We start from the raw sequence: 21339 nt of genomic DNA on the forward strand, positions 1-21339 counted from the left end.
GTTTACGCGCTCGAAAGCGGGCCGTGCCGAACCGCTCATTTTCTCTTTCTGCGTAGTTCAAGGGTAGTTCGAGGTTGACCGTTACTTTTGTTTCTTTAAATACAAAAGAAAATCGGGAAGCACCAAACTGCCTCAGTTTCTTTCTTTCTTTTTTTTCGAAGTATTCACCGTGGGCATCTGGACACCGCTGCCGTCGCTGTGGCAACTCTTTGATGCCTTTGGCGCCGAGAGAAGTGGGCTGCTGTCGTAGCCGCTGCAGGACATCTTTCTGGAGGGCTTCATCTGTGTGGAGCGTCTTTCCTCCAAAGTGCTCTATAAGGGGCCCAAACAAGTGGTAACCGCTTGGGACTAAATCTGGGCCGTAAGGGACATAGGCCAAAACTACCTGCCAGCGCGTTTCGGCCATGGTTGCTATGCCGTTAAGTTCGCAGTGTGAGGCCGGGCATTGTCACGAAGAAGGATGCCCCTTTCGGACAACGTCCTAGGCCTTTTCTTGCGAATTTTGTTTGGCACGGCACCCTTTATCAACATGGAGTAGCACTGGGCATTAATCGTGACACCTTGCTCCAAGAAGTCTACATGGATGATACCCCGCATGTCCCAGAAGACAATTCCCATGAACTTCCCAGCAGGGCACATTCCAACACATTTGATGATTGATCGCAAAAATTCGTCCCCCCTCGGATCGAAACCGGTCCAGCAGCTGCTCAGAGACTGCCATGCGCGCTCCTTTCTCGTCACAGGTGAGTTGTCGGGGGGGAACCCATCTTGCAGTCTTTGCGGAACAGCAAGTGCTCGTTAATGATTGTACACTGGGTTGCAATGACCCGAACTGTTACTCGACGGTTCTCCAAGATGGGCTTGCTCAACGCCTGCGATGTTCACTGGCGTGACTGCAGTCGGAAGAATGTGTGTCGGCACCATATCTCGACCTTCGCCAAACTGTCTGTACCTTTCATACACTCTTCCCCCTGACATCGTTTGTCCCACACGCTGTGCCTGTAGTCTTTGCAAAACCTCAGCGGGTTTTACGTTCTCTTTCACAAGGAACTTGATTATACATCGCTGTTCCACAGCTACTGACACACTGATTGCCGCCGTAGCTGCCGCTGCTGCACGTGCTGCAATGCCGCTGACTCGATTCGCGCGCTGTCATCTGTCCACAGTGTGTGTCCACATATAGTCACATGTCGACGCCCTATCTACATAGTCACAGCTCTTGTCTCGCACTGTACGTCCAAAATAACTCTGTTAGGAGTTCAGGGATTACTTCCAGCTCTGAAGAGTAAATTTAAGGGGGGGGGGGAGTCAGGGGTCTAAAATGGAGAGCAGTTGCGATCTAAGTGAGTAGAAGTTGTAATTGCACCCCAGTTTGCTCCTTTTATTTGCGTAGAGTGAAGAAGTGGAGGCTTCCCCCAAGACAGTTCCAGTGACTGCCAGCAATATATCGGGGGCTATCCAATCAGGGTAAAATATCCAGAAAGGCAGTGCCCCACAGGGAGATAAATGGCTTATTGTCACGTATGTTTTCTCCACGACCTACTAGATTGTAGCGACCATGTGATAGGCACCCCTTCCCATCCCCGCATTGGACGCCAGCGGTGGCGCTACTCATCGTCCCGTTTATTGCTTCAGGTTCTACAATACTTTGTACTTCAGCTTACCTTAGCGTATTTTTGTACAAGCGGTGGATGTCCCACGAGAGATGCTTCCTTTTAAAGTTGATTATCATCATCATTCTACACGTTTTCATATGAGCTGTTGCTGTCGTCTGCTACGGTAGTCGTACGTCCGCTTCTGCACGTTCAAAATTCAAATTTCTGTTGTCCAATCATGATGTAGATCTCGCGGGCTGATGAGTAGCGCCCCTAGCGGATCGTGCGGACGGGCTCCTCATAGGGATTGCCGATTATGACTTGGCCGTTATAATCTAGTAGGTCGTGGTTTTCTCTAGGTTTTCTCTGGTTTTCTACAGGACGTGGCAATTAAATACGGATTCACGTTCATAGTATGGGGTTTGGGATGTTTGGCTGCGCGCATGATATTGATCGCAGTTATTGGGTGAAGGACCGAATTCTTTATCGCTGTCTGACTCATTGTTGCGCGTGATCATCGTCGAACATTACATATACCATCCCTCTGTCGTATTTCAGCTGTTGCAGCTGTTTTCATGTTGAGGCTCTTACGAGGAAACGAGCGAGCCATCTGCGCGTGAACTTCCGTATTGTGCTCTGAACATAGTCTACTTTATTGGCTGCAGGTGCGTTAATGAAAGGAGCGAAACGCAGGTTTCCTGAACCGTCGAAGGCGGTATGGGCTGTTACGTTAAGCGTAACAGAAAGTACGTGCTTTCTTTCTCACGTTTTGTGGACTAGACCAATTTTTATTTGTTGGATCACGTCGGTCATGGTGGAGCCCCGCGGACGAAAAAGCTTTTGAGGGCGGAGCCATTGTACAAACTATGTTGCGTAATCATTACTTTTCTTCACTGAGGGGAGAAATTCGCAGTAATGTCTCACTGTTGCGATGACAGTGATAAAATAAAAAAGAATAATAATGGTGCCGTGATGGTACACGTAAGGTTTGATGCTACGGCCGTTGAAAGCACGGTCGTGATTGGCGGACTTTTAATTGTTACGTCACGTCGCTGAAGCGATCAGGCTTTGTCTCAGGGTGGTGTTGCGCTAGCCGTGGGGAATATAGCCGCGGCGCAGCCACAGGACATTTCGTAGCAGACGATAGGAAAAGACGAAGCCGGTGTCGTCTGCTAAGTTCGCAGTACGCCACTTCCGATAGTCTGCGTATGCTCAACACAACACGCGGTGGAACCTCTACCCGTGAGTTTTTTTTTTCTTTTCCTTTTTTTCACTAGTATATTCCATGGGACTATCGCTCACGTGAACACTGTTGAAAGTAGCTCGCACCGATACCTGAGCATGCTGGCGGTGCCGATACCTGAGCCATGAAGACGGCGAGTCTGATAAACTCACCGCGGTGATCGCTCCCGGGACTTGAGTGAGCAAAATAGTCATCGCCCCCCCACAGAATCACACCAGATATTTCCTTTCTAGACAATTCCTCAGTTAGTTTTATACGACGGAGGCAAGCTCATGCCGAGTGTTCCAAAAGCGATCTTGCTGTTGCGCTTTCAAGTCAAAATTGCGGGTAAGGCGTTTGCCACTTTTCGACGGGCCGTTACTACTTACTAGCGAGGACAATATAGAGGCACGTACGTTTAAAACCACCGAGGGAGCTGCCGGCTTTGCGTTACGGCCACTGTTGCAATGTGAGAGACACATAGATCTCGCTCGAGTTCGAACATTGTGTGCTACACAAAATCCGCTAGAGGCATTACGTGTATTACGCATTATTCGACGACCGGACGCCGTGTAGCGGCTCTTAATATCATTTTACGACCGAGTAAGATGGCTTTACAATCGATGGATTTAGGCAGTAAAACTGGATCTAGGAAGCTTTCACCCTGGCATAACTGACCGACCACATACGACGGGCTGCATCGTTGCACAATACGGCCTCGTAAAACAATGTATGTCGGCCATATCAGGCCGGATAAGGTGCGGATTGCTCTCGCGACACCGAGGTTTTGAGTATGCCACCTCACCTTTTTTTTTTTTAAAGGGTTCTCGCTGTGGAGAATACAGATACGCGAGGTACTGAGGGTGTCCTGCTGTGGTGGTTTTGAGGTATACACTGTCCCAATTTGGCAGTAACCTTATTGCGTAGTATTCGTCTTCAGTTATCCTTTTTTTGTGTGCGTGTGATTTGTTTTGTGTTGCTGCAATGCTTCGAAATGAGAAAACCTTTGTTAAAGATGAACAGTAGATATTTAGCCGTGTTCGTCAACAAAGTTACTAAGTGTATTTTCGTTAACTACTTTTCCAATGTAACGGTTTACGTGTTTCCTTGTCCATTGGACTGGCGGTTCGCACCAACGTTACACTTCGAATCGCGCGAGAGAGAACACGTAATACAGTATAATAAGATGTTTATTTCAGTGAAATTTGAAGAATAGACTGGGAATTAAAAAAAAATAGATGCAACCTTGCGTCTGCCTCTAGCGAACGCATGTTCTGGGTCGCCTTCACTTCACTGCACTCTCTCTCGCTTCAAGGGAAACTTTACCTTTATTGTTTTTTTTTTTTTTTTTGCCCACCAAGCAATTTCCGACGTAAAACTACTAACTTCAAACTGCGGGCGAGTTTTGATTAATCCACGGGCGGAACGTTAATGAAACCGCGTTCTAAAAATAGCCCGCTTTGTGTTTCGTTGCGTCCACGAGCAGGTGAAGCAGCAATTTGTCGACCCACTTGGGCCCTGACGCCATTAGCGAGAAGGTGTAAAGACGAAAGCGAGGAAAACAACAACGGCGTACTGAACCTGGCGGCGGCGTGTTTCGGGGAAACTCTCCTCCGGGCATCGATCGCCTGACGGGCGAACGTCTCTCTCGCGCTCTCCGCGCGTACGACCACGAAAATCGATCGGTCTCGGACACAACTGCCCTGTCTTTTTGTTGTTACATGCGGTCGTGTCCGCAAAGCAAGTGTTACAGTAGATCAACTCAGTTACTCAACTTCAATAAAAGGAACATGGAAAAGGCAAAAAAAAAAGAAAGAAAAAACAAGTCACGGGGGGTATACTCTAAGGAAAAAAAAAGGAGTAAAACAGGGAGTAATTGCAGCTTCTAGTCCCCTAGATTGCAATTTACTCCCCATTTTAGTCCCTTAACCCCAAAATTTACTCCCGAGAACTGCAAATAGTCACCGAGCTTCGCAAATGATCTCCTGAATGCAACAATCTACGTAAATATGTGCTCTTCGTGAAGTTGCATTTAGTCCCCCAAACGGACTAAAATTACTCTTTTTTTTTTTGTCTTAGCGTGTAGAATTAGGATTATACAATCTCAAGGACACATATCCGCATAGAATGTAGGAGTGCTGAGCGCACTCCTGGCGCGCAAGCGAGCTTTCAATCTCGCAGGTCAGAAAAGTTCCTGCCCTCGGTTGCCAGTTTGTGGCGTCATCTCATCCGCCCAATGTGCGCGCGCGCCTTCCTTTTTCCTTTGGCGACGCCCATCTCTCGTCGGGCGCAGAGCAGTGGACCGGTCGCCTTGCTCGTGCACAGTAACAGACGATTCTCGGCGCCCATTAAAAGTAGTCGCATGATGTGACGTCACAACACGCCAGGAGGAGCTGAGAGAGATCGCCGCTGCTGCGGCCTATAGCACTCGGAAATTGCTAGCCTGGCGCCCGCGCCAGTGACACTGGCACTGTGACAGTGGTGACAGTTGTCACCCGAACGTGGGTGCCGGAAAGCTAGCGGTTTTATACGCTTGGATCGCGCTAGGGGCACCGCGGTCGCTCGTGTTCCGGTTCCGTCGTCTGCTAACTCATGTTAAGTTCGACATGCGGGCCAATGCGAGCCCTCGCGTTGCGGATGTGACGACACCGGTTATAGTTAGGCAACCCGCTGCCCGGCTCCATCGAAGCCGGGCGAAAAAAAAAAGTGCTAGCTGGCGAATTCCTGGCGCTAGAAAAGCTCCACGAGGACACGCGTTTAATGTGCTCATGTCACGCGGTAAAAAAATAAAATAAATAAACATGTTCGAAGGGCTTTTCGTGCTCCTTTAACCTCAACCTGATCTAACAAATATGCGATATTTTGGAAATTGAGAATCGTGTCTTGCGCATGCCGCGTTCACACATCGGGGCTTAGTTTACGCCGTGTGCTTGATACGACCGAGACTTATTAGTATTACCATTATTATCGGACCCTCTGCCCATAACTTTATTTTTTAAAAAAAGAAAAAACTTTACTGCATAACAAGTCCCTGACACTATGCCGAATGACATCGTTCTGTCCCCTGATTTGTTGAAAACGGGAGGCGTACACCTTTTTGTGACACTTATGCAACTATGTTAATTTTCACAAAAAAGCAAGACCCCTTCGCTTTCCACAAGTCAGGAGTGATAACGAGGTATCATTCTGTGCAATCCTGTTGCAATTGACTGTCGCCCGTAACACGTGCAATAGCGCTGCACTTTTTATTCACTTGCATGCGTGCGGAAGCAGGAGCGCCCTAACAGGCGTTGGCGCCTGCTATAGTGCACTGCTGCCCTGTTTACGTACTATATCCAACGCAGACTTCAAAACTGTAAAGTATATTGGAAATTGGAAAAGATGGCTATTGGTGTTGGCTGCGCGTCCCGGAATGAAAAATACGAGGGGCTTCAGGAGGTACGTTGTTGACTTCCTGTTAGAGGGGATTTTTCGAGGGATCTGGAATCTTTTTCGAGGAAGGGCTTCCATGTCCCGTGTGGTGCTTGGTGTCAGCCCCCGATTTCCTGTGTAAGCGTGGAACCGTTTCTTCGTATTCGTTTAATTTCCCTGCAGTTCAATATTGCAGGAACGTTTTTGCAGGCAGGACTGTAACATTCGCACACGCCGCATTTCAGGAGAATGTTTTGCATTTTCTCTTTTCAGTTTTGTGGGCGGCTCATGCATTAACCATGCAGTGTATACAGCGTACATGCCTGGGGAGGATACCGCTAACCTGTATTAATGCTTAAAACCGCGTTATTGTCTGCAGTTTAACTTCAACGCACCTGGACATTGTGAAAAGCTTCCTCCCGTTGATTATGTCCACCGCCACCCGAAGAAATAACAAACTCCCAAGATGCCCCCACATAACCCGTTCATTTCCTTTTCATTTCGACCTGCCTGAGAAGTGGGCGAACATTCCGGCAGACAACCCCGCCTCTTCCATCCCCGAGACGTCCGCTCCTTTTTAAAGCTACAGGCCTTCCGCCTGAGCGCTCTTCCTATCGACGAAAAGTACTAAAAGTACGCTCTAACTACATGTATCATAAACTTTTCAACCGCTTCTAAATTCCATGCCTCCCAATTATCATATTCTAACGCGCAAGAACTGGAGCTGCAGGCGCTCTTATGGGGTAGCCACCTAGCTCCAATATATCATAACCCAGTTAAACTTATCTTATGTCGCGGGAAGCGGCTCTAAGCGAAATATCATTACCACCTGGCGATGGGGCAAAAAGTCTGGGGGTCTGTGTACGACGAAAGGTCTATTACGAACCTTCCTACCTCTTCTTTTTTTTTTTTTTTACTGACTGAGCACGTGAACGTGCACGTCGATTGGAATTTCCTTCCGCTCCTGTTTGTCTTGCCATCCCCAGGGAAATAACTGTCGTTTCCGCGTTTCCCAACACGTGGGTAACGCTGGGATTAAATTGCGTACTTGTCTCCACGAGATTAAGGTGTCTTGACTCTTACAGAAAAGAAAGTTACTCGTTAATGGGGCGCTAAAATGCAATTATACCGGGCTCTTTCTTGCTTCGCAGTGAACGTCGTTTCAGCTCGTGCATCGGTGATTTTAGTCCACGCTGCGCGTGCACGCGCGTGCCACGCCATGGAGCAGTCCCGGTGAAATACATAGTACACGCTGCGAAGCGGACTGGCGCTGCTGCTGTCCGAAGGATGTGAAGATAAATGTTGTCAGTGGAACATTCGCGAGAACTGTTGTGGGCTACAATTCAGTGAATCGGGATTGAAAAATGCAGCAGTGCGCATCATGCAACCCAGATACGGAACACTACAATCGGACCCGTTCCGAACACACACGGCCACGATATGTACGCGCGCGCTTCTCCTGCTGTCTCATTGGATGCCACCAATCTTTGCCTCCTGGGGATCCCATTCGCTGCCGCCAAAGACGGCTCTGCGTTTTTCTTCTAAACGGTAGCGCTGTGAGAACTATTTCTCCTTCATTATACTATTTGTGCACGGGCTTTCATTTGAGAGCAAGTTGTTTTTGCAATTTAGTGCCCTTTTAATCGCTAGGTCGGTGCAGTTAGACGCGTGGACTGGGAGTCTTTTGCATTGTCTCGAGTAAGAGGAGAAAACGCAGTGGTACCGTTTTTTTTTTTTCCGCTCGACGCGTCCGAAGCTGCAAGGATGTGCTTCCTAATCTAGTCCGCATGATATACACACACCTTTTGGCGGCTTGCATACTATAACGACCTTTCCATCTTCCAACGACCTCCGTCCCTAAGCCATTGGTTTAAAGGTGTTGGGACACCCTGTTGGGTTGGGACTTTGATGAATGTCGTTTATTGCAGTCTTGGGAAGTAACTTAGTAACTAGTACTCGCTCGCTGACCAATTAACCGGCAACTGTAATTAACAGGAAATTCTAAAGTAACCAAGTACTATACTTGCTGTGTAGCTAGTTACTTTAGAAATTCGTGTCTGTCTCGTAAACTATGCAGTCGCATCTTCGCCGACTTGTATTCAACATGAAAGCTGCTCTCTGAGGGGTTATTAATTAGTTTAATTAACCGTTTAATTGGTCAGTTGGTGATTGCTTGCAAGTAAGTTACTGTCAGTTATTACGAAATACGAGTATTATACTGCACTTCTTCTTCTTCTTATTATTATTATTCTTATTATTATCTTATTCTTATTATATTATACTGCATGTTCTTTTCCTGCGCGTCGTACTTGGCGAGCGTATACGAACCCTCGAACAAACTTCCGGGTCAATCTCAGATGTCAGGGTAGCCAGATCATCGGACATTATTATTGGTTCTCGAAAGCACGTGATTTCTCCCGGGACCTCTTCACTCTGCGGAGGGGCCTGCCGTTATGAGAGCCGGATCAGTCTCAGTATTCGTGGTTCCAGTTTTGGCGTTGGAGTTAGGACAGAAAAATATGGAGATGAAGGCTCCTACAATTTTTATTTTCGTGTTAGCGCCGCGAAGCAACTGTGGCTATGAGCGGCGTACAGACATGGACAGATGGAGAGGGGACAGCAGGAAGGAGTGGGTTAGTATGCGTTTTGGGCCGTCTTCAGCGGGAACTGTGCCGACATTTGTCTGGAAAGTCTTCGGAAAACCCAGGAAAAACCTCACACAGCACAGCCGGTGACAGGATTCGAACCCGTGTCATCTCAGAGTCTCGACGTGGAAAGCGATCATCCTAACCACTGTGCCACGGGAGCTGGTCTCAACTAACTAAATAAATTTAATAATAATAAATAAATAAATAAATCAATAAGCGTCAATTGTACCGCCTCTTGTAAAACTTCACATTGATGCACATAACCGCATGTTACATTTTACCGACATAATCCGGTGCGAAGTAGGATGTCCCCTCGACATGTACAAAGTCGTATACAGAGAATGCAAGATGGGCTGAACGCCAGCAACCGGTTCTCGATGCGACGATAAACCGATTTGTGAAGAGATTGCGTAGACACGGTAACACTGGTACAAAACCACAACACCGCTAACAGAGCTCGATGCATACGAAAACTACATGCTCGTATTCCGGTATAATTGAAGTGCAGAACGGAATAACGGATACCTCTCCCGTCAAAAAATATAACTTCGGAAGCGTGAGATTGCTGTTCGGGAACGGGATAATCCGGAGCCCCCATTGTTAAGGTAACGCGTCTGTGAATGCTGTACTTGTTAACGCACCAATTGTTTGCAGAAATGAAAGTTACAATTTAATATCTTATTCCATGTCATGTGTAACTGAAGCTTCAATATAGTACTGTACAAAATTCAATTTATCCCATGTCCTTTGTTCAGTTGCCGCGGGCGTTTTCTTGCGAAAGCGTTACCAGACCCAATTCCAGACGGAAATGAACACGGAGAAGGTCAGCTTCAAATTATAAACCCGTTCGAGACCTCTGTAAATATAGATGAATTAGGCAATGCCTGCGTAGCGTTTTTCTTGAAGCTCGTAATGGGCACGTGGTGAAAGCGAAACGTAAGAAAGATAAAAAAATCATTGTGCTTGGCTGCTGGTAAGGCTAGTCACATCATATTTAAATGCGGTGGCTTGTTGTTGCATCGTTGGTGGTCACTGTCACGTGGTTCAATAAAGCTACGGACAGACGAACACGGTGGATGGTCCCACATAGCTATCGCTAAACAAAAAAAAAAAAAAAAATTAAGATCAAAGGCCCAAAGAACGTGGCTTCACTTCACGTAGCTCCTGTAAAGCTGGCTTCAAGAAGTGCACGTCTTCTGTCGCTACCGTGTTTGAGAGTGCCGGGTTCCTCTTCTGTCATCGTTCTTCAGTCCAACACAGATATCACGCCATCAGTATTCGATGCCACAACGTCTGACGCGCAATACGTAAAACATGCGCCTTCTATTCCGAAGCCTTTATGAAATATTTTAAAAGCCACCCAAGGACTCGGCATTATTCACAAGCCACACAGTTGATACTGTCTCGCTTGGGTAGTGCACGACCCAAACGTGTTCTGCTTCAATAGCGCGGAAAAAATGTTATCCTCCATGGTGACCAGAGGACGCCATCGGATATACTATTCTTTATGGTCGCTGTAACTGCGGCAGTGAAAAGAGGCCTGCTGTAGTTAATGTTCATCCATATCGTATGCCATGTAGCCGAAGCTTTCTCGAATTGCACCTTCGCGCCGTGCTGCGCTGGATGGAATATTAAAATATTTTGTCAATGGATAATTCATTGGGAAGTTCCGTGCGAGCTTTCCAACTCTAAGTGAATTGCAAGCCAGAGAAATCGCTATGTCTGCGGGAGCATACCGGGGTGTTGTAATGGGAATGATGTATAGTGTTTCCCTAGGGCTTTCGTGCCTTCAATATGTTGAAGCAGCACGCGAGGCGTTAATCGAAGGCGTTGGGGGGGGGGGGGAAGTAACAAGTTGTATGTGTGTGGCTTTTTTTTTCTCTTGTGGATGCTTGTTCATCGCGGAAATAAATGCACATTGGTCATCATCATTATATTCAGGGGTTACGGGGTTGTGAATCATTCGTTTAATTGGGACGTTTTCTCATTTATGTCAGTGTTGGGCACTCGGTACAGAAGATAATTTATTTTCTGAATCGCGAGTCGGCACGCTCAGTGGTTTTCGGTTCGTCCTTTGGTCTCCTGTCCACCTCGTCAAACATAATTTCTCGGTTGCACTCTGACCCCGCGCGTTACCTCGACTTCTGGGATTGTCCGGCTTTCTTCAGTGTCACTACTGGTTCTTTTCACCCCTTGTTGACCCCTAGATGTTGAAAAAAAAAAAAAAAAATTCTGAGCTGATGATGGTGCATTCGAAGTAATAGTTTCGAGTTTTCCCGTTGTACCACCGAAGCCTGTACTGTTTCACAGGGCGACAAGCTCGTACTTTATTCGTTATATTTGTAGTTACTAGTTGTATTGGGGCACACGTCGTTTTTCATTTTTGTGTGAAGATTTTGTGTCGGAACGTAAGGTTTAAATACCTGTCGGGTGTTAGTCTCGTACTTGATTATCCTTAGTGTAGGGTCATCGCGGGAGATAGTGTAGGGATTCTACGTGTCCTACCCTATTATTATGGTAGCGTGTGTCTGAGGAAACAATGTGCTTGCGGTGTTGCGTCACAAATTTGTGGTGGACATTTCAGAGTCTTAAAAACTCCACTGAAGGGTTTGTTGATGGATAGCATGTGTAGATATAAATTCTGCGTGTCTTGCACATTCGTATGGCGATTACGACACATTTCACTGACCTAATTGTTTTCTGTTTCAGATTTCCAAAAGCTAGAACGTGAAGCCCGGATCTGCCGGAAGTTGAACCATCCGAATATCGGTGAGTGAGGGTTCTTTCTCGTTGAAGACTGACATTGAATGGGCTTAGATGTAAGACTACTCTTTATACACATGTTGGCAAAACGTGTTTGTAGACTGTAGGGCAGGAAAGAGTGACGGAAATTTCTCTTGCCGGTCTCTGTATAACGTCGTTTCCGCTAGCTACAAGAGGTAGATGTACTTTTCTGATTCATTATTTTTTCTGGATAAAGAACAACAACAATAAATGATGAAGTGATGATGACATGGGATGTTTCCCCGCGTGGTAGCCACAGGTCGCTACCCCACTTCAGAGGTTAATATGAGAGGATGAATAAATGAAAAGGATGAGGTTGTTAAAGAAAATGAAACTGAGAATTCCGGCATTTAGGACCATTAACTCCTTACGGTTATGCTCGTGTCTGGCTGCTGTCCCATTGAAAGAATGCACGAATGCAGATCTCACCAGTGAGCCGGATCGGTTCACTAACGGCGGGTGAACTGGATTTGTCGCCGGTTCCAATCTCTGAACAATCGCTCAACTTTCCTAACGTGTCCGACATCGTCTCTGGATATTTGCGGAACGCAGCCGTTTTCGCGGCATGCGGGTCCACTGACTTAACCAACGGACCTTTTTCACAACGGCCTACAGGGTGTCGAACCGAAACGTTTTTCGTTCCGGTTACATCATAAAGGATCTGGTACCGGTTCTGCTCCGGAGCAAAAAAATAACGGTTCATACCGGTTTTTAACCGGTTCCGCTTCTGCTGGGAATATTTATCCCCACAAAAAAATCAATGTTACAAAATGTAAACCCGTTTATCCCGTATACATGGTATTTCATATTAATAGACAGCTGTGAAATTGGTAGCTCATGGTTCCTGTAGGTTACTGTCTGTTCAAATAGGCTTTCTCCTTTCTTGAAGCACATGCTACAAACGGACTTGTCGTGATGTCATACGTAAAGTACTTTCTTGCTGGGTTGGAGCGATCGCGTCCCATCCGAATGTCTGTTGCTACTCTCTAGCCAGCAAGCACCACCGCACGAGTACGACGCAAATCGAGGAACACCTTCACTCACAAACGCGCTCGACGGCTCCGTTTTATTTTCTTTGTGTCCTGTCCACAAAAGAGTTGCCACTTCGCACGGGCTTGCCCTCGCGTATACGTAAATGTATTCAACTTAGCTGCTCTCAAACAAGGGACGCGTTGCACGACATTACATATAAAGAAGCCGTTATGCAGCCCCCTTGGGTCGCTGTTTAGTTGAGGAGAGTTTGCGGGGATCAAATTAGAACGAACAGTACGGCACATTGCTAGAGAGTCACATGTACCTCTAAGCCTGTGTGCGTGCGCGAACGATAAACCATTACAAAGGGAGCCTAAGGGTCATAGTATACCGACATACATTCCACCGTAACCGTAACCCTCGTATGGTACCCATGACATGACTTCAGAGCACACGACGTCTGTTTCATTCGCCTATCCGTAGTCCAAACCGGCGAAGTTTTATTTTGGACCGAAAACCGTTAAATATATTTTTCGGTTTCCCTCCAGAGCGAAAAAAACGTATACGGTTTCGATTCCGTTCCGGTTCGCACCAAAATAGCGTTTTTTTTTCGGTTTTCGGTTCCGGTTTTCGGTTCGCTCCGACACCCTGACGGCCTATGCGCATGACCTTGAGGCGTCAGAGGGTTATCTCATTCTTCACTAGATGGCACAGTATGGGGACAACAGAAGTGGGGAGACCGCAACCAACGGCGCGAGCTCGTCGGTCCCACCCCGAAGCGGTTTTCGTTCTTCGTGCTACCCACGTGGATTTGTTTTGGTGCGCACGGAGTGTGGTGCGCTGGAGGGCCCCTAAGATACGACGCGTATGTGAAAAAAAGAAAAACAGTTCTGTTCCACACACGCGTGATTACGAAGCACACAGGCGTGGGCTAACACAAACAGGTGACATGGGCCATTGGAAATGTTAATAGGACAGATTTTCTTTTTCGGCATTGTTCGGAGGAGATTGAACCAAAATGGCAGTTTTGGCTCTGTGCTCTGCATACGCTATGATCCGTAAGCCGAAACTGTCGCTTGTAATTTCTTAAAGGGGGCACAGGTGGAAAAATATCTAATCGCGGAGTGAAACTTTCAAATGTTACCTTGATACCAACACAAAAGGAACGAGTCGCCCGTTGCGTCGCTCACTCTTATTGGTCCTCTCAGTTAAACGACTTGTCCAGTCATCGCGGGAGATCGTCTGAGGATACCAATCTTCTCATTGCCGGGTTTCTTGAGGAGTGGGTGGGAAAGCAGTATATTGCGGTTTCTTTCGCTCATAAATAGGGAGTTTCCACCCAAGCGGATCAGTACTTTGGCCCAATATGGGCTGAATATTGGCAATGCAAGTTCAATGCTGAACCGATGTTGGACCGGTATCGCAAATACCCAGCCCAATATTGGTCGTGCTGCTTGCTCAGGAACCGGCGCCCTGCATACGGTCGGTCGGTCGGTCGCTACGTGGTGGAGCGGCAGGGAACCGGTCGGAGCCAGGCTACCTTTGGGAACCGGAGAAAGAAACCGCTACGATACATGTGGTGCCATCCTTCGTCAAAAATAGAACGTAGAAAACGGTCGGTCTACGCGAGGCAATGTAAAGATTACAGCATCACAGAATTCTGCCTGTATCTCCTATTTTTGACGAAAGATGTTACCACATTATCGTAGCGGTTATCGTGCGGTCTCTCTCAGAGAGAGAGATGCATCTGAGGTCTTGTCCTTTCGGCGTCGTTTCTTTGCCCTATCGTGGTTCTCCCATCGTTCTATTTCCCCACCAAAGCCGTCGATTGCGAGCTCTATTACTTATTCAGTGGGGTGAGTGTGTTTCAACCGCCGTAGACAGCAGCCGTGCATGGAACGACGTGACCGGCTCTGGTCTCCAGAGAATCCGCTTATGGGAAGCTGGCGGCCATTATTGCCTACATAGTAACAAGGGGCGAGGCGCCGTCGTCTGTCGTGCTCGTTTAGAACGGACGACACTTGTTAGGAGTCTAAAAATTGATTTAGCCGGCATTGTGGTCTGTAGATGGGTAGTCTTGTACCGTTTTTCGTGTATTGTGATGTGCGCGTGCAGTTGGTATTGCACCGTAACGCGGCCAGGCTGTATTTAGTCGGTCTAGTCCATGCATTTTCAGAAACTACCTGAAGTCACGGTTTAGTCAGCCTGTCGAGAACGTTCTCGGATGGGCTAGACTAGATGGAAAAGAACAAGGACAACGGAATTTGTTTCCGAAGCTATAATCGACTTCCGTATTTCTATGGCCGTGAGTTGTCATTGTGTGAACGTCATGTTTTTCCTTTTTCTTTCTTTTCTGTTTTTTTTTTTAATTTTATTTAAAGGCTCCCTAAGCTGTATTGGTGAAACACTGTCTTGCCATTGCGTATTTGCCGTTATGCATTTCTGTTTTTAATTTGTTCTTCGACACACTCTAGAGTGTTCCCGGCGAAAGAATTGATTCACTTGAATACGTAACGTATGTGCAAAAAAAAAAAAAAAAGAAAAAAAAGAAAAAAGATTCACCTAATGTAGACATTCATACAGTACAGGCAAAGCGCCGTATCTCACTTTCCTGTCGTTCTTTTCTCACTTTCGTGAAGAAAGAGAACTGCAGGGTAGCAACCTATAAAAGTTTACCTATGCTGGCGCGCCGTACTCCCCAATTACTCGGTGCAGGTGGAAAATTCCTGTGTCCGCGTGGAACTCTAATTAATAAGTTTAATCGTGGAAAATTTCGAACCGATTCAACATCGCAGCCTAAAGTTAAACCAAAAGCCAACAAATCCCTATTGGGAAAATAATGAAGATTGAAGCCATGTTGGGAAAACCTTTATTAAAGGTATAGCTAGAGTGTACATCAATTGTTAATATTCACTTGTCATCCCCGCTGACCCCGCGCCATTTCGTTGCTCCCTCCCCCCCAATAACCGCGGTCCGTAATCTGAATAACTTACTGCGAGAAGCGCAGACCGAAGTAAAAGACATTTTCGCAACGAAACTTGACGCCACGACGTCGCCAAGTTTAATTTCATCGTGGTCGTCTTATTTTTTACACACATACTTATTTGCTGCGCAACCGGAGATTGCTAGGCAGGGTCTGCGTGGACCTGATTGATTTGCTACCGACTACTTTGCAGGCTTAGCGATTCGCCGGAAGAAATTTTCTAGCGACGCTTCCTTAATTCACTTTACCCCGTGTAGACGGTAACGGATTTATCAAGGCGCGTCCTCTTTCACCCCCTGCCAAACGCTTAGAACTCGATCGCTGTAGTACAGAAGGTATCACCTGAAAGGTTTTTTACATTGTATATACAGCGGAATATTCCGGGAGTTTTGTTGTGCATCTATCTGCCTGTGCCGATTTACGCAGGGCTTAAAACAAGCAGTAAAGTGCGGCAAAGTTATCTCGCGGTATTCAGACGCCGTGACCGTAAGAATGGAATTGGAAGAGAAGGCGCTTAAGGTTTCTTATGCGGGCTGCCCTGTAAATCGTGCTTTGCCTGCATGACAACTGTGCCACGCCGTGAAGCTGCACCATTCTAACTTCACTGCGTTGGCGACTGGACGTAGAGAAGGATGTTTCGCGATTTCTGTCCTTTCACACGCGCGTACTAAAATATTTTTCGTAGTACATTTGTATATTCATTTTCTTTCACTATATTTCAAATATAAGATTATAATTGTCGTTAGTTCTGCTTATATTCGCCTGTCGTTGTGCGGAGCTCAGTCATACCAAGTGTTTAGCATTTTCTACACTTCGAAATGTGATGACAGCTTTAAACCCTACACTATATGTGCTAGATGTATAAGAGTGGGGAGGCACTATAAAAAAAAGAAAAGAAAAGAGCGTGCTAAGAACAAGTTGTTACTGTCTCAGTCGTTACCACGATCATCTCTAGAGATAGAGATGGCCGTGGTCGTTACTACTTTCTCTGTTGCACGAGAATAGCCACACGGTACTACTACACTGTCGGCATATCTTGTTATACGTAATGAACGTCTTGGCCAGGCCCGCGGTAGCTGTTCGCACGAAGATCACCGGATCACTGACCGCTGATCCGAGCCATCTTCTGTCTTAACTCAGTGTGGCGTTGCAGAAATATCTCTGCAGCCCCGACGGAGGCCTGGCTTGGCCCGGGTCGATGAAGATGAGTAGTTCGGTACTTAGCCGCCGTGACAGCCGTAAGCGCCATAATCACACTAATCGAGTTCGCAGATTCCAGTCCGCACTTTCCAAGGCCCCCAGAGACGTAAACACATGTTCCGAAGCGCGCATCCGCGTGGCGATATGTGAACCTTTGGCGTGTGTCGGTGATATCTTTGCGCCAGAAAAGGCCAAATCAAACTCAAACTTGGTGTGTGTCGGTGACCGCTAACCGAACAGCGGGAGGGACGACGGCGTTTTCGGTGGTTAATTCGGTGGTGTCCGAGTGTGAAGACCGATAAGGCGGGTTGCCCAGAAGTGACGCTGACTTCCCTCATTCTCTTACGTGCGCTTTAAAGGGAGACTTCGTAAGGATTAAAAAAAACAAAAACAAAAAAAACAGCTGTGCATCATATCGAACACGAACCACCACCTCGATACCGAATACAACATTCGCATTCGTATTGCGCGAGTAATTAATTCGTAAATGATGACGGTAGGAAACCGAAATGCGTAGAGCAGAATACAGAGCTCCATACTACGGCGCTTCGTCCAGTGGAGGATACCGTGACGTCACCCAGCATTGCCGTCTGCTTTGAAAACTGCGTTCTCCCTTGCCGGATGATGTCAGCAGTGTGTTGCTTTCAGTGCCCTCTCGCTTCACAGAGGCGAAGCGCTCACTTCGTAATAAATTCGTTTGAATAAAATCTGCGCAGGTTCGGAACGAGATATTTTCTACACATGTTCCTGACATCTCAAAGGTTACGGATATATCGCAACGTTTGTGGTTATTTTGTTGCGGAAGTCCCACTTTAAAGGAGTGGAGAGTCCTAGAGTGTGTGCAGACCAGATGCCTCTCTCGCGCTCTACAAGTCAGCTTACCTCGTCGGTCCTTTACTGCACAACACGCCGCAGCCGAGAGAAAAAAAAAAGAAAAAAAGAGAGAAAAGAACGGAAAATTTGAAGGGGGATTTCACTGTTCTTTCAGCGTACACACAACCATCTCGTAACAAACGTCCCTCCCAAAGGCCGCGTGTATGTGCAACTTGTGCCGTGCGACCAAATTGCTGGTGTCCTCGACCAGTCACGAACCCGTAGTATAGAGAGTATCTTTATGATATAAGTTTTTTTTGGTCTGTCGAATTGAAAGCATCTGTCTAAAACGTTGCCGTGCATAGCGTAGCTCTGCTATTAGAGATACTACGCTGCTTGCGAGAAAGGCCTGGATACGAGAGGTTTAGGAAACGACATCCTTCGTTGATTGCCGGTTACGTAAGGAGAATTACTTTTTTTTTAGGTGTTCCTCGTTTCTTATAGCCTTCCTTATAGCCTTCCTTATAACGTCGGAGTAGAACGATCTCGTTCGCGTGTGTTCAAACTTCGTGAACACGCCAACTGTTCCCTAACGGCAGATGAACATTCGGAACCCGTGACGCATAGCGATGAGCACGACATGTTCTCAGAGAGAAGACACATGCAGTGGGCCACTAATGATAGCCCTGATGATGGCCCTGGAATGGCTATTTCCCCCCCTCTCGGGTCGGCCGCTTCCTCCCTGTCTGCATTGTGATGTGATATATGAAGAAAGTGCGGTTTCATTACTGCTTTCTTTGATGGGCGGATGGGAGGGCGATAACTAATGAGCCGTCCGGGTCGGTGTGAGTACGCGGTTAATGGTGGAATGAGGACTGACTCTAGAGATTTGTCGACTGAATCCGTGCATTAACACGGGCGACATTGTCAAGTACACTCGAGCGGAAGACGCGCTCAACGTCATTGCTTTCTGCGGTTCGTGCTCTTTTAACCATAGACCTCTTTCTGTGGGTCAGGTGGCGCGAGTGAGCAGCACCGTCAGCGCCCCAGAATATGCAACGCGCGGTAGTTCAGCAGACGACGTGGCACTTTCGAATACACGGTCCCGAGTTGTTCGCACTTGGCAAGACGCACCGCTTTTTCTGTGGATTTCCTACAGGTTTTGTATAGCTCTCCTTGACGAATACCGCTTGAAACACCACGCAGAACCCGCTGATGAAAATCCTTACCGTTTGGATCCGTGGCCGCATGGGCCCGAAATGGCGCTGTGCAAGACTCCCCATAGATTCCGTAGCAGACGACAGGGGCGATGTTGTCGTCTGCTGTGTGTGCTGTGCGCGGCTTCCGATATTCCGGAGCAGTGCGAAGGCTCATAATAAGACGGCGAACAGTTTCTTGCTTTTTTTTCTTCCACCAGAATACTCCGTGGGGAAGTAGCAAGTGGGAATACACGGAATAGGTAATGTCGCTTGTGGGCGAGATGTGTAAAGTGACGCTGGGATGTGGTCGCAGACGAGTGGACCATGCTTACATTGCAGTGTACGCTAGCTTTGAACTGTAAAAGTAATTGTAAAAGTGTTCGGATACCAACCGGATATGTGTAGTGAATGAATATCGTTCGAATGTCCAGTCGAATGTTGAGGGCTAGATAAAACATTAATCGACAGTATCAGTTCGAAGGCGACTGCTATGCATAAATATGGTAACCTATAGGCATCAATCCGGTGTGTAGGACCATCTGCGAACTGAATTATGCTGAGCGTATGACAGGTTTTTTTAGTAAAAGTGCGCGCAAGGTGCTAGAAATAGCCATAAAAAAACAAGACTAAAGGCATTTTTTTATTATTAAATAGTTTGTCATCGCATACAAAGTATTATATTGCTTGCTCTGGGCGAAAGGAAAAAGGAAACGTGGATGTGGATGCTCACCGCAATTCGCATGATGTCGTTATCCGGAGCCGATAGAGAGCAACCGTGAGTCCGGTGGTGGGCAGTATCATGACACATGTATGGAAAGCGGACAGATTAGCAGTCCCTTGCCGACGATGAGCTCGCAAACGAGATTACGACACTGAAGGCAATACCCTCCGTCGACCTTTGCTAGGTAATCTAAGAAAGCATGCGTTAAAGGAACATGGAAGACACTTCGAACGTATATGTATATACAGCGTGTCCCAGAAACCGTGTCATTGAATAATTATAAAAAAAAAACTGCGCCACCTAGAATCATGCGGTTAACGGCATTTGTTCATATTAGGATTTTGCCACCTCCTGATGTGAATGTCATGTATCTTAAGGTTAATTATGTAAATATTTGCGAACTGAACTCGGAAATTTGCCAAGTGAAGGTCACTTTTTTACTCCACCAATATGAAGAGCGTGCCGAATTCACTCAAATTCATGATAATTGACAGTGATATTCATGAGCTATCCCATCGAAAAAAATAACCGAACATCATGCTTTTCGGAGCACCGGACCATAGCGCGCGATGACTTTTTGAGCGCAATCGCTCAGTCCGACGAAAGAAGGTTCCAAAACCAGCCCGCAGAGTGATGGTAGAAAAAGTAGCAGTTCCTAAAATTGGGAGAGGGAAAGCATTATCTCAGCGAAAGTCGGACGCGATAAGCCATGCCTGTGTTACCTCTTTCTGCGATGCCGGGGTGGGCTGGGTTTCCAACCTCCTTTCGTCGGACTGACAAAGATTGCGCCGAAAAATTCATCGTCGCTATCCTGTGGGAGCTCCGTAGAGCGTGATATTCGGCTATTTTTTTGCGATGGGATAGCTCCTGAATATCCCTGTCAATTATCATTAATTTGTGTAAATTAGGCACGCTCTTCACATTGGTGGGGTAAAAAAGTGACCTTTACCTGGCAAATTTCCGACTTAAGCTCGCAAAAATCTACATAATTAAACTTGCGTTACACGACATTCACATGAGGAGGTGGTAAAAACCCAGTAAGAACAAACGCTGTCGACCGCATGACTTTAGGTGGTGTAGTTATTATAATTCATAGACACGTTTTCTGGGACACCCTGTATATCACCTTTCAGATATGAAATCAATTGCAATATATCTTATGATGCTGAAGGGCACTACTTTGGAGGGGGGCACCAGCAAACTCCTGAGGCAATGTCCTAATTAACTTGCAACAATTAACTTTTTAATTATAAAAGCTAGGAGGTTGTCCCAATGAGAACATCTGGTCCTTTCGGTCACCTGACACCGCTGCCGATTTCAGAACAAAAATCCGTTCGATAGATCGTCCGCAAAAAAATCGTGAAGGAACACCATTTTTTCTGGAAACCTTTTCGTTGTTACGGAAAATGTTTCGTGTTCGCCGCGAGGGTTCACCTTAGGTGTGTGTGTCTATTCTATTTGTGTATTTACTTCTCTGCAATTGCACAGTAAAGGTTGAACGTGCGACTTGTCCTGTCTCCGTCCTTTGTTCCTTGTCGCTATATGCCAGAGGAGTTACAACCCATGTTACAAGTTACAACCCTTGGACGCGTTAAGTAGCGGCTAGAGAGCGAAGGGGCGCGCTCCTTTTTTGACTAAACGGTGCCACCCCTTATTCCGGAGCGCGATGCTCTTGATGAACTCTCACGCTCCACGTCGGCCCGCGTAAGTGCTACTCTGGCTCCGTGACATATGGAGATAGAGGAGGCCGGAAATCCAATGAGGAGCATTGGAAACTTCGCCGGGGCGCGT

General features: G+C 46.8%; 1 protein-coding gene across 3 annotated transcripts in view; it reads left to right on the forward strand.

Annotated features, from left to right (window-relative positions):
• Nucleotides 1–21339, forward strand: part of LOC135368583 (calcium/calmodulin-dependent protein kinase type II alpha chain-like) — a 106862-nt gene that overhangs the window by 39481 nt on the left and 46042 nt on the right. For all 3 annotated transcript variants that reach the window (XM_064601968.1, XM_064601966.1, XM_064601967.1), the window contains exon 3: nt 11586–11645. In XM_064601968.1, the coding sequence (XP_064458038.1) occupies nt 11586–11645 (60 nt within the window). The remainder of the gene's footprint in view (nt 1–11585; nt 11646–21339) is intronic.

The sequence above is a fragment of the Ornithodoros turicata genome, chromosome 9 (genome assembly GCF_037126465.1).
Source record: "Ornithodoros turicata isolate Travis chromosome 9, ASM3712646v1, whole genome shotgun sequence".
Taxonomy (NCBI): Eukaryota; Metazoa; Arthropoda; class Arachnida; order Ixodida; family Argasidae; genus Ornithodoros; species Ornithodoros turicata.